Source organism: Vidua macroura, chromosome 6 (assembly GCF_024509145.1).
Source record: "Vidua macroura isolate BioBank_ID:100142 chromosome 6, ASM2450914v1, whole genome shotgun sequence".
Classification (NCBI taxonomy): domain Eukaryota; kingdom Metazoa; phylum Chordata; class Aves; order Passeriformes; family Viduidae; genus Vidua; species Vidua macroura.
The window spans coordinates 15,022,588-15,036,997 of NC_071576.1; the positions used below are offsets into that span (position 1 = coordinate 15,022,588).

The 14,410-nt window shown below is 40.1% G+C and overlaps 1 protein-coding gene across 1 annotated transcript; it reads left to right on the forward strand.

The window, feature by feature from the left end:
- Positions 1–1,249: 1,249 nt before the first annotated feature.
- On the forward strand, positions 1,250–9,011 carry LOC128808294 (serine protease inhibitor 2.1-like). Its single transcript, XM_053979209.1, has 5 exons — positions 1,250–1,268; positions 3,982–4,644; positions 5,516–5,786; positions 6,430–6,577; positions 7,418–9,011. Exons 2-5 carry the CDS (start codon positions 3,999–4,001, stop codon positions 7,610–7,612), a joined length of 1,260 nt encoding a protein of 419 aa, XP_053835184.1. The 5' UTR covers positions 1,250–1,268; positions 3,982–3,998; the 3' UTR covers positions 7,613–9,011.
- Positions 9,012–14,410: the final 5,399 nt, after the last annotated feature.

The following is a 14,410-nucleotide window of genomic DNA, read 5'->3' on the forward strand; positions in this document are numbered from 1 at the left end:
GCTATAATGAAATGGCAAGGAAATGCCTTGTTAAAGTTTAGCTTAACATTATTAAAAACAAAACAGTAATTACAAGGCATCACAAATGAAAGAGAAAACAAGAGGCTTATAACCATTTTGTAACACAGTTCGTCCTTGACCACCATGACCTGTTATTCATTTGGGCTTTGATGAGTAAAATAATCACTGTGTTTGTGATCTTTACAGCCAGAGTTAGAAGGAGCAAGTAAAAAGGGAAGGGGGGAGGGGGAGAGTGGAAAAAATATAGAGGAAAACAAAGAAGGGGAGTGTCCAGACAATGTTTATCTATGTTCTGTCTCCATGTTTATCTATGTTTGTAACAACAAAATTACACATGTGAGTAAACAAGTACAAAGAGTCATCACAAATGGGGAAATGTATTTTATGTCACCACTCAATCATGGTCTTTATTGTTAACTGGAAAAATTCAGTCATCCTGATCCATCAGCATTTCAGTCCTATTGGGAAAAGGTAATAGAAACAAACAGCACTTGTTTTCATTTGAACAATTTAAAAGTGTGTGAGAGGGCAAGAAGAATGAGAAGTGAGTGCGCACACGCAGTACGCCAACATGTGGGAGTAAACAGCCTTCTGCTTGTATTCCCACCACTTGTATTCCTGCCCAAGGCAGGAACTGAGATGCACACAGAACTGAGAAAGATGAAGGGACCACATCAGCCAGGGTGGGACATCTATCATGGAAACGTGTCTATCACATACCCCTGCAGTGGCATTAAGCTACGGAGTGAGAAGGTACAGGCAATTACTTTGTCATCCATATACAGGCTGAGGATCATGCAGAAGATTTGTCTCTGGGTAGATTTTGGAAGAGCACCAACCTGATGTGATACGTGGCTGTCAACTCCATGTGTGCTTCATCACAACACAGAAGGTCTGACTTCTGGCACCAAGAGTTAGCAACTGTTTCTAGGCACAAGCTCCTGGTTTCCACTAGGGTCCTAATCACACATTTGCACTTAAGCTCCTCCGCATGGTCAGAGGCAACAGAGAGGATGTCACAGCTACTATCGAAATGGCTGAAGATTATGAGCTTCTTTGGCCAAATAACAGAGATGATCCTTGCGAACCCTGTTTCATCAATATTTGCTTTGTTTCCTCCTTTATTTTGGTTGGCTTTAATTTTTATCAGGTCTCTGTAATGTTTAACATCTCTAATTAAACAGAAGATGATGAAGCAGTATAAGTAACAGTGTGGGTCAGCTGAATGCAACGGGGCTTCTGATTTTGTAAGTACTACACACACTTTTTTTTTTAGAGAGTTGGAGATGATGCTTTTTGCAGTAAGTGGAATTTTAATATTAAGTTAATTTCATTTGTCTGTGATTTGGTTCTGTGTGGATGTTGCAATGAAATATTAACCAAGCAGATGTGCAAAGGACCAGTGGGACCTGCTGTTCTGGGGAATATGCTTAGACTGAAATCAAACTAAAAAACCCTTTGAAGTCATGGTGACTTATTAAGTACTTGTTAAAAGAGAATACTGATGTAATCACCTTTCAGATGGGAAACAACCTTCACAGTGACTCAAAATTAGTATAATCCCACTAGTGACTGAACAACCAGGTCCAATTTAAAAACTCTTCTGGTGACTTAATTTATAAAGCAACAACTGAATTGCTAAGGCCAGGCTCTCTAATTAGGACTGGGGTGAGTGTAGGGGGTAGGTGGAAGGCCACAATTTAAATTTAATTGCCCCTTTTCCTCCCATAGACAAACTAATATGTGGTCTGGAAGAGAATTATTTTCTGAATTTCTAATTTGCATAAAAATTACTTCCAGATTTAACAAAGCCTTTACAATTTCTTCAGCTTTGAAATGTTAACAAAAATATTGGTGTCAGAAATTTTCTAATCTCAAAATGTTGAAATTAACGTGGTTTTCATCTCTGAGAGGAAAAGTACGTGAGGAAAACTTAATGACAATAGGCAGTGTTTTGCAGCTTTTGATTGAAGTACTTCTTTTAGATTTCTGTAAAGAGTTATGATACTAGGAGAAGTTTTTAAACTGATCTCTTACAGCAGAAGTTAAAAACATGCCTAATATAAGTTTTCTGCAGGAAAAAAACCCCGAACCATACTCTCTGCTTCAGAAATTCTTTAAAATTTAGGCTAAGCTCTGTACGGACACAGGAAGTGAAATGATTTCTTTCTTTCTCACTTAAGTGTCCAGTATCTCAAATAACTAGAGAAAAAAAGACTATGACATGTTTAACATCAAATACTTTTGAAACACCTTTCATACTATATTATTTCTTCTTTTTTCCACAGTATATAAGGGTTGTTTGGGTTTTGCCTTTTTTTTTTTGGCTATGAAAAAGAGGCAGAGTTCTGCTTAAAAGCTATCTGCAAACACTTGAATCATATTCCCATCTAGGGCCATACTCCAGCTTTTGTTTTAAGGAAATTCAAGATGAGTGTTACCACTTGTTACTGTGGGTCACTGCAGTGGGCCCTGGCTGATGTCAGGCAGAATCAGTACACCCAGATCCTAGCAAATATGAGAACACACAGCTATCTATATGTTTGCTATGAAAAAAAGAAAGACCATCAATACAAAAATAAAACAACGGGTTAATCACCAGGAATCCTTGAACTTGGGCTGCCATCAGAAACTCTAAATCTTTAGATAGTATATACAGTCATCTTTCACATCGAGGAATGAATGTAGGACCAAGAGAACTTTACCACAGACATGGGAAAATACATTTCTGAAAGAAAAGGATATAAATAGGCTGTATTGGCTGAAAACCAGAAGAGGACTCATGACAGTAGAAAAGTTCTAGAAATGTTTTCACACTGAATATGTGAGGACAAAAAGCTTATTTTCATCGATAGCTTGTTACAGTTCTGAAGAGGGTTTATATGAGATGCCTTCCCAGAACTGCAGGGAACTGAATTCAGTAAACCAGAGCTTTGTTCCAGCTCGTGTAGAGAGCAGGTGGCTCATGTGAAGTATATCACGTCAGCTGTAGGAGAACAAGCATAATGAAGAAACTTGTAATCTCCATGGGAATTAATCTGTGTCCTTTGATGTCCAAATGGGATGAGTGCTTCTCTCTCCCTCTTTGACCCAGGGCCTTCCCACATCCCACACAGGTTAACCCATGGTGAGGGGAACACCACCATTTACGAAGTTACAAACACTTGTTGCAGCTCCCGCGAAAGAAAGATTCCTTCATTCCAAACATGCACCTCATTATCTGATGTGAACCTGCTGCTTGTCACGTGTCATTTTGCCCACTTCTCTGTGCACTGCTGTCATGGCACAGGATGCTCCAGGCTTTTGCTTTGAAGTTCATGTAGTTGAACTTCTTCCATCACTTATCAGTTTTGGCCAGCAACTGGCCATGTGAGTAAGTACATGAGTGAAGTAAACAGGGGTGTGAATTTAACAAGCACAGGTAGTCCATGATAGCTCTCTGTCCATGTGCTGCTGCCCTGAGGAAAGTGAGGGAATTTACTCAGTCCCAGTGAGTAGTGAGATGCCTCACATTTCCTTACATATATCAAATTACTTTTGGGCAGGTGCTGTGGAGTATTTGACGTCTTTGAAACCCACACCCTGTCTTACCTTGTAATAACTTGTATGTTTAGATGTACCCTATAGGAGACAGTGTTTTGGGAAGATAGTGTCATTGTTAACAAAGATTATTATGGACTGTAGCTTTATATTTTCATTGCCAATGTAAAAAAGTACTGCTTTTTCAGAGCAGTTACCATGAAGTATTATGAATTTCTTATGCCTGATATTTTAATCTATAACTTATTAGAATTTGTTAAATAAATTTGACATTGTGCCCATGAGAAATTTAAGCCTGCTATGTATGTAGATATTTAAAGTTGAACTATGCAACATTTATGCTAACAAACTATTCATTATTTCTTACTACCAAGCACATCATTACCATCTGCTCATTTAATGACTGTTTATTTTGGACAGAATAATTTGAAAAGAAGATGAAGTGTCTCCTGTGCCTGTGTTTACTCCTAGCTGTTCTTTGTGCTGTAACCCATTGCTGCCCTGAAGACATTTGCCATGAAGTCAACAATACTAATCTGCAGGATGGAAGAGAAAATTTATTAACATATAGCTGTGACAAGAAAGGCTCTAACTATGCAGATTTTGTATTTAGGTTTTACAAGCAGGTTTCATCAAAAGAAGCTGATAAAAATGTGTTCTTTTCTCCTGTGAGCATCTCCACTGCCTTTGCCATGCTGGCTGTTGGTGCTAAATCAACCACGCTCTCTCAGATTTTTGAAGGACTGGGCTTTGACAACCTGACTGAGACTCGCATAAATGATGTACATGAAAGTTTTCACAAACTTCTGTCAGTACTGAACTGTGCTGATGTTAATATCACATTAAATATAGGGAATGCCCTTTTTACAGCTACTGGGTATGAACCACAGGAATCATTTTTAAAAAATACCAAAGAATTCTATGATGCAGATTTTTTCTCCAGTGATTTTCATAAACCAGAAGAAGCTACAAAGCAAATCAATAAATATGTAGAGGAAAAAACCAAGGGGAAAATTCCTGAATTAGTTGGTCATCTTGATCCAAGTACTGTACTGGTTCTTGTTAACTATATTTACTTTAAAGGTAAGATACTTAACATAATATTTCAATAGATAGTTTTGATACAAAATAAAAATTTTAGGGAACTTCTGACGATTTATTACCAGAGTGACAATTTATGAAAGAGCTAAACTGTGCAGGACCGTTCAAGTAAAGATTAGATCTGGCCAAAAGCAGAGTATCTGATTGTTGAGAAATACGGATTTCTTGGTTTTGACTCAATTTGCTGGAAAGCTGCGGACAGAAAAGTTCCACCCTAATGGATGCCTCATAGACAAGGATCCACATAGTCTCACAGGTTGAGGCCATAATGACTAAAGATGTGTCCAAGATCTCTATACTGACTGTACATGTCAGACTTGGTGGATTGACGTCCTTGCACAGGGTCCCCAGTTTTATGGTAGATCTACTAGGTGCCCTGTGTGAAAATCTGGGACATAGCATCTTGAGGGCCTGTGCTTCCGGAGCCTTGCTCAAATGTTAGGACTCTCTAATTGCAGATGAATTCTACACCAGGCTGAGTGCAATCAGCTTGCATAGGGTACAGCTTAACAGAAAAGGCATAAGAAGGTCCTGTGATTGAATGCTTAAGTGATTGCTTTTAAATGGCATGAAAGGCATTACACAGGCTTACAGTCGAAGAAGGACTCTCAACTGGTCATCAGCCTTTGGTTGTTCTTCAGCAAGACATGACGTGCGCACACAAAATATGATGAGCTTACAGCACAGCTTGAATGCTTTATTGTGCATTATGGAGGAGGTTGAAGTGATTTAGTGAGCCTCTTCTCCCATCAATATACCTCCAGAGTCCTACATTAAAGCTGATCTAATTTAGATGAGCCATTCTTCATGATCTTCACATTTGAGTGCAACAACATCTCTTTTTCCCCATTAGCTGCCTGGGAAAAGTCTTTCGATCCTTTGCGTACATATGAGGATGATTTTTTTGTGAACCCAAATGCATCTGTTAGAGTCAACATGATGCAGCATGATGGTATCTCAAATGTTTACTATGACCAGGATCTCTCCTGTGTGGTGGTAGAGCTGCCTTACCAGGGCACTGCACGAGCATTGCTTATTCTGCCTGATGATGGAAAGATGAAGCAAGTGGAAGATGCTCTCTCCAAGGAAACGGTTTGTAAATGGGATAGCAAACTTGTGACCAGGTAACTTTAAGTGTATGGATTGCTATATTTGAGCATTCATCACTCTTTTCAAGGGAAAACACCAATTTCAGATCACTTCCTACTGGACATAATGTCCTGATTTCATAAAGGGAAGTTTAAAGCAATTCCACAAATGAGTCAGAGCAGAGCACAATCACTAAGAAACTGCAGGTTCTGTGACCTGATAGAAGGGATCACAGCATTGGAACAGCTGCCTCAAAACTTGCTTGGCTACTTTTTGACTCCTTACCTCTTCTTTCATGGTGTTAACGTGATTCATTTCCTTCACCATGTCTTAGATTTTATCCTCCTTTTCCCTTACTTTAGGCTTTCCACTGTCCAGCAGACCACCGTCTACTTACTCTCTAACCCTTTAGCCAAAAAACTCTACTAGCTGCGCATGTGGCACTGGGATGAAAGAGCAAAAATGAACAAATTTGTTTCTTTTCCCAAAGTCAAGTAGAGAATGTAAATACAAGAAGGTGGTGCGTCTCTCAGGATGCCAAAATTGCTCAAGGAATACAAAGACTACCATCAAACAAATATGCAATCAAAAGAATGCTTTCAAGTGTTGCTGAGTTGCATACTATCCGCCCTGAAGGCTGCAAGGGCTCACTGCTCTTTTGTTTTCTTTGATCAACAGGAGATTAAATCTGCAGTTACCAAAGTTTTCTATTAGTGGGTCTTACGATGTTAAAACCCTGTTTGAGCAAATGGGCATTACTGAAGTGTTCTCAGTTAATGCTGATCTGTCTGGAATTAGTGGCAACCACAATCTCCAAGTTTCACAAGTAAGTAGACAGAGCTGGTGATGGGATGTTGGTTGGTTGTTTTGATCAGTTGTGTCTGGGATTTTTAAAGATTTTATTTCCCTCTTTATATTACTGAAGTTGTAAGTAAAACTCACAGTGACATGTAGGGGCTAGCTCAGTAATTATGGTTTTTTTACAGAAATAATCTGCTGGCTCACTTTTGTACTACTTTAATGTTGTTATTAAAAAGCTGGATATTAAATACATAGAGAAATTGGAATTAGAAATTAGAAATTAGAACATTTTAAATACATTCTTTGTACTGGAATATAATAGGTTACATGAAGTTGTGTCATTTGTAAACTACAAATGAGGAGTTCATTATGATATTTGTGTTGATTAATATCTCAATTTTTAATATTCCCAAAGTTTTCAGGAAATCACCAGTTTGCAGTAGCAGAATTTGACTGTCAGTTTGAGCTATGATTTAATGCTAAAGGTGCCAAATACTGCCCCATATTAGCATTTAAATAGCAGTTTTTAGTTAACCTTGAAATAAGAGAAAGTTGTTGCTAGTGGAAGTCCAAACCATCTAAGAAAATAAACTAGCTTGTTCATGGGGTATTTTTATGCCACTCTACTAAGCACTGGTGAGAATGCATTTCAGTGCGTCCATGCTAATTTTTGGCCCTCCTTGCTCAGTCCTGACATATGAAATACTCCTGTTTCAAACTGTTGGAGATTTATCATACAATAAAGTTTCATCCACTGGATTTATTACTCCTTTCTTCTCCTAAATGTTCCATAAGAAGATAATTTACTTTACTCCTGCTTCCTGTCCCATATATAAACCACAGTGTATTTTCCTATTCTGTGCAGGCAATTCACAAGGCCTTGCTGGAAGTTGATGAGGCTGGAGCTGAAGCTGCAGGAGCCACTGCCATAATCTTTACCAGAATTTCCTCTACTTCTCGTACCATCAAATTCAACAGGCCCTTCCTTATTTTGATCTCTGACAAACAAACTGGCACCACACTTTTCATGGGGAAAATTGTTGATCCTACTAAGGAGTAATAGCTGGGTTATTTGGCACACTGATATTGGGTATGGGTTATAATGGCTACAGTGTTTGCAGTTTTGGGCTAGGTAGTGCTGCTAACTAGTCTCTGATTGATGGATATTCAGAAGTAAATGAGAAATTTTCTTACCAAATTAGTAAGAAATAAACATTGGAAAAAATCACCTTCAACTGATACTTTTAAAATGTAACATTTTCCCCAGTTCAATAATTGTATTGGGTTTGCGTGACAAGGTTTTGGTAGTGGGGGCCTGTGGGGGGGCTATAGGGGTGACTTCACTAAGAAGCTGCCAGAAGCTTCCCCCATATCAGACAGAGCCACTGCCAGCTAGCTCCAAGATGGATCTGCTGCTGCTGAAGGCTGAGCCAATCAGGAATGATAGTAAAACCTCTGTGGTAACACATTTGAGAAGACAATAAAGTTATTCTGCAGAAGTAATTGAGGCCAAAGGAGTGCAGACTGAGAATAAATGATAGAAATCATCCTCCAGACACCAAGGTCAGTGAAGAACTATGGGAGGAGGTGCTTCAGGTGCCAGAGCAAAGAGCCATCTGTAGGCTGTGGTGCAGACCATGGTGAGCAGGCTGTCACCATGCAGCCCACGGAGGTCCAGGGGAGAGCTGAGATCCACCTACAGCCCATGGAGGAGGCCCACTCAGGAGGAGGTGGATGTCCAAAAGAAGGTTGTGACCCCATGGGAAACCCACACTGGAGCAGACTCCTGGCAGGACCTGTAGACCCATGAAGAGATGAAGAGAGGAGCCCACTCTAGAGCAGGTTTGCTGCCTGGATTTGTGACCATGTGGGGGACCCGTGCTGGAGCAGCCTGTGCCTGAAGGACTGCAGCCTGTGGAAGGGACCCACAAGGGAGCAGTTCATAAAAAACTGTAGTCCATGGGAAGGACTCACACTGGAGAAGTTCGTGGAGGACTGTCTCCTGTGTGAGGGACCCCATGCTGGAGCAGGGAAAAGACTCCTCTCCCTGAGGAGGGAGCAGCAGCAGAACCATGTGATGAACTGCCTTATTGCCCTTCTCCCTGAGCGGGGGCAAAGGTGTTTTTAAAATTTGCTTTACTTCTCATTATCCTGCTCTGGTTTTGATTGGTAATAAATTCAATTACTTTCTCCAAGTCAAATCTATTTTGCCTGTGACAGTAATCAGTTTGTGATCACTCCCTATCCTTATCTCGACTCATGAACCTTTCATTTTATTTTCTCTGCGTTTTTCAGTTGAGGAAAGGAGTGATGGAATGACTTTAGTGGGCATTTGTCATTCAACCAGAGTAAAACCACCACAACAATTCAACTTATTCATGCATATTCCAAATTTTCCATGGGAGATAACTTTTTCTTAAGTATGTTGTTATATTTAAAAATGAATTATCTCTGCTAAGGAGTTTTGTCCTGCTTTCAATTCTGGATTGCTCACCAAAAGTTTTATTCCAATAGGTAACAACTCTTGTCATTCTACTATGTCTTCTCCAGTGTTCACCTGAGCTGGTCCCTACAGAGTCCTTTCCTCCTTACATCTCTCTTTGCTGCCTAGGCTGCTGTTTATCCTCAATCAGCCTGTTCTTTCTCACATGTTCCGGCTCTTTGCCTAGGACATCTTAAGAAATCATAGGCAAAAAAGAAAGAGAATAATCCCTGAAACAATAGACTTATTCTGATGTAGCTCTTACTGCAAGTGCCTCTTTGCACTCCACAAGGTCGGCAAAAAACTTTAAGAGACAGTGACATTAGGCATAGCAGAAACAGTCAAATAATTTTCTGTGAAAAAATGTCATTCATGAATAATTGATCAGCTGTGGATGATCAATAAAATGTACAATGTAATTTAAGTATATCACTTAAGGAATTACTCCAGTCTACCATTCTATATATCTCTTATAAACAACAAAAACCTTCAGTCACACTTACTGTCATAGTAGATATCAATAAAATATGTCTTAAAGCTGTTAAATGAGTGCATATGGAAATATTTCATATGGAAATTGTGATTCTTCACATTCTCTCTTTATGTGCCTATTTGGGTAAAACCTGCTTTCAAGAAATACCTAAACACTTTGTTGCTGTTGTGGGTCTGTAGATCACCCACTCTTATTGCAGTGGAACACTGGGGCTAAACTCTATAGCAAACCTTGAGGCACCATTGCACAGCTGCTGCCTCAAGGAGAGGCTAACTTTGACAGCTTCTCTCTCACTGCACTGCTCTCATGACACTGCATATTCATCCTGGATATATTTTTTGCAAGTGGAGTTGAGTCCTCGTCTCTAGGAAGATGAGGCTAATGAATGTACACTGCTCATTTCTACAGTCTGTTTTGAGCGCTGCAAAGGTAGTGCAAGTCCCAAATCAACAAACGAGCTCCCCACCCCTGACATCTCTCTGGCCCTCTGACCTGTTCTCCCAAATTTGGCCCACCTTACACAGAGGTGCTTTACAGGGGCCCACTGGTGTTTGTAGGATTGGGTTGGTGTATGGGGAGCTGTGCTTCTGACTCAGGGGGACTTGGAGATTGCTGCCTTGTGCGAGTCCCTTTGCTCCAAGTGGCAAGAGCTCAGTGGAAGCCCTGAGCTACTGCTCCTCATGAGGCAAGATGGCATCACTCAGGGGACTGGGAGACACCGCGCCTCTGCGCAAAGCAGCGGCTTTTACAGAGTTAAGATTAATGAGAACTTGCCGTGGTGTGAGGCAGACTGCTCTGCGGTGCCTACACAAACTCAACAGGAGCTGGGAGCAGTTCTCGTGAGATCCCATCCAGATAAATCTGTGCACCAGGACTGATTAGAAGGTAGGATGGTGAGATTTTTATCAGAGCCACGAGATTTTTATCAGAGTGCAGTGGCAGAAAAACAGGTTGTTGGCCTGTTGCTAAAGGGAAAGAAGTTAGGAAAAATCCCATAGTTGCTAGGACAGAGCAAAAGCTTTGGGAAATCACACACAGAGCAACTTCCTTTCCCATTTACCTCCCAAGCCTTTGGGTTTGAGGTGGCAGGACAACAGTTGCATTGGTAGTTTCCCTACTGGACTGTGAAAAATGGCTGCTACTAGCAGAAGTATAAAATGGGATAGATACCTCTGAATACTGGGAGTTATCTGTCAAGCTGTGGGGCATCTCTACAATTTTCCTCCAGATGAGCAACTTCATGTTCCAAACCAGCGGGTTGACCTGAATTGTGGCATGGACTGGGAGGAGGGAGAGGGGCCATCCTAAATCCTTCTGGAAGAAGATGTGCAGGGGACAGGAAACTAATACATCTTGTGCCGAACATACACCAAAACAAAAAAAATACCTACAGTTCACAGTATGAAGGTCTATAGAGCCTGGGCACTGAACATACCTCGCTGATGTTACCCTCAGCACAGTTCTGATAATATTCTTTAGGAACTGGACAATTCTGGGAAGCTTTTGTAGGGAGATGGAGTATTTTTTTCCTAATTCCAAGAAAATCTGTCTTGGTCTACTTTGCATCATTTGTCCTTGCAGCTTTCTTTTGTTTTAATATGTGATAGGGAATCCTCTTCATTCTATTAGTGTTATTAAAGGTAAACAAAAAAAGAAGGATTATTGTCACACTATGACACGAAATAACTCACAAAAGGATGTTAGATGCAAAAGAGGAAAGAAAAGAACTAAAAGAGCAAACTTTATTTTCTGACTCTACTATATATAGAACACTAAAAGTGACAGTGGATTGGAGGGTGAAATTGCTACCTCTCCAAACACACTGATTAAACTAACAGTCTATCAATTCTCTCTACTTAAAAGAAGAATGTAAAACAATCATTGTTTATATGAACAGTGTGAGAAAATTCAGTAAAAATATGTAAACATCAGAAGGCATAAAATCTTTTAAAAGAACTTTAAAACTCTCAAAAAAAAACTAAAACAACAGATTCTGATAGACATAAATAACTAAAATTTTCATTTAGGGACTGTGTATTTAATCTGTGGTAAACATGTGTTTTGCAGTGCCTCTCATTCATCTGGAGATGTTTTTATTCCTCTACAATTCCCATTCATGCACTCTCTCAGCCTATGGGGCAGCTGGATCCAAACTATGGCCTGAAAGAAAACTAGACCTTCTTTAAAACTAAAGGTTGTAACCTTTATAACCTAATCCACCTGACTTCCTGCAGGGACAGGCAACAGAAGGGGATAATACAGCTTATAGTGAAGCACCTATCATAAACATCCAACATAAATGGCCTGCTGTGGGTCTGGGAACCATGATCTGATGCACTTACAGGAAGTTATGAGGAAAAGGACTTACCTAGAGAGATTTTAACTTAGCTGAGAACCCCTGTGAGGGAAGATAGACCCACAGGGCTGGGTCCCTGGAAGGCAGCCTTTCTGTGCCCCAGCAGACCCGAGTGCCAAACTTCTCCTGGCAGCCTATGAGCCATGTGGGAGTCTGTAAGTTTGTTCTGTCTGACCTTGTTTATGGGCCAGTGGGACTCTGCTTTATGACAGGATATCTTCTGTCAGTAATGCTCTGTTTGCTTTGCCACATGGCAGAGTCCATGTAGAATGTTGTTACAAAATATGAAGCAGTAGAATTGCAGGGCCACTGCAGTGTGTGCTCCTTTCAGCAGTAAGGAGAGGCGCTGACAATGCCAAAAGGCACAGAGCATTTGGATAGTTACAGAAGCACCAGTTGCTCATATAAACTCCGCTGTTCAGATGATACCAGTACTTTGGACTTTCTTGTTCCCAGCTATGCAATTTGAGCATCAGCCCTGGTATCTGGAATGCCTTGAATGAGCACATCCACCCTCTCCCCACAGTCATGTCATCTGCACAGCCTGTGATCACAGCTAATATTGCAAGGAAATGAGAATTTGGACAGGTTGTAAGCCCAACCCTATTCTAAATGTTTCAGTAGATTCAGTGCAACAAAAGCTGCAGGCATCTTCCTTGTACTCATACTACTTCCAAGCAGAAAATCACTGAGCTCTTAAAACCAGATTGTGATAGTTCCCAGGCAGGGTGGGTTTTGAATTGGGATTCTGAGAACCCAGCTACTCACCTTTGACATGAGTCTTGGTAGTTTGGAAGGTAGGAAAAAACCTTAAGCAGTGTTAATTCCTAATCCAGCATTCAAATCATGTCTCCAAAGCACAGAGGCACTAGGATTTCCAACAACAAAAAAAGACAAGAGAAACACAAACATTCTGAAATGTGCATATTTCACTTGAAAACTCTAAACACTCACTGCAGTAGGAGTTAGAACAAGTGCAAATTATCAAGAGCAAAAAGGCATGAAGACCACCATGGGCTATGTATCTCTGAGTCCTGTAACACACCCTTCAAATCTTACCCATCCATGCTACATTGGGTACTGTACATCTACCCTTACTTACATGGGATGGTTTTCATTAGATGTAAACACAGCATATATATGATATCATTCACTCCCTTTAAACTATTAGCCATCGAAGGCTGATCTGGAAACGTCCTTCATTAAGTTCCCAGTCCCAGGTATAACAGTGAATCCATTTAAAATAATTTGGTAATTGTACTTTCTTCAGACTAACAATTTTAAAGAAAACTATAATTCATCCATTTGATGTAAATGCCCTTGATATGACTAACAGCCTGGTTACACAAACTCCACTGATGTTGCTGCAAATTACTGTGGTGGTTTCTTGCAAAAAAGAATTTCATTGATGAAAGTACATTTCAGTTCTAGTGCTGGAGATTAATTTATTACAAGTGAATAAACCTTAATTATATTGTCTTTATTTCTCTAATTTTTTGTTGCATTCAGTTTCTTTTCCATAAGCCATTTGGAAAAAAATTCTTATGATTTATTACTTTACTAAACAAGAATGTCTTCTTTATCTTTGGAAAACTGTTAACAGCAATTTGATTCTCATATGGAAGGTCTGAAGAAGACTGTCTGACTTAAGCAAATATCTTATTAAGGAAAAGTTACTATATTTTTTACTATGTTTCATGTCGGAAAAACAAACCACATGGAAGATGCTGTGATGAAGGAAGAAGTTTGAAATGAAAAATCAGTATAAAACAAGAACACAAAATCATTATGGCTGGAAAAGACCTCCAAGATTATTGAGTCTAACCTATGTGTTATAGTCACCGTAAAATGGTTGCAGAGGAAAGAACCTCATAGCAGGAGAAAACATCTGTGCACAAAGGAAATGAAAGATGTAATGGGTTCTAAAATGTGTATGAATGCTGTTAGGTTTGCTGCTTTTGCAGATGCAGATTTTCTAGCCATCAAAAAAGCCATACCATTACTTATATATTCAAGGGATGGTTACTAGAATTTATTGTCTGTCCCTCTATCTTTCAAGTGAGAGCTGTGTCTCTTGGTAAATCTTATAGGTAAAATTTGAAGACATTTTGTGTCTCAGTGGCCCAGCCAAAGATTACCACCTCATGCCCATGCCTGTGATTGTGCTGTGTGCAACAGCCCTGACGTATCCACAGTGGTACCAAAGGTGACTGAGAAGTGGCATCTAACAGAAGCAGATCTGCTCCAGCACTTCTGTACACTCTTAGACTGGCATGCTGGAAAAGATGGTGCAGCAACCATGGCAGGAAGCCCATGTAGGTACATCCTAGATCCCAAGGTGTCCTGTGGAGCCATGATAATGTAAGTCATTGATGGAAATGGAATTGTCCTGATCTGCCAGGCTGTGATCTGCAGAGGCTAAGGGCAACCACATAGTCTCGTATTTTGCCTCCATTGAAACTGGGAAAAGAGTTGCTGCAACATCACTGATCTGTCAGAATCCTCAAAATCCTAAAATCTTAGAGTC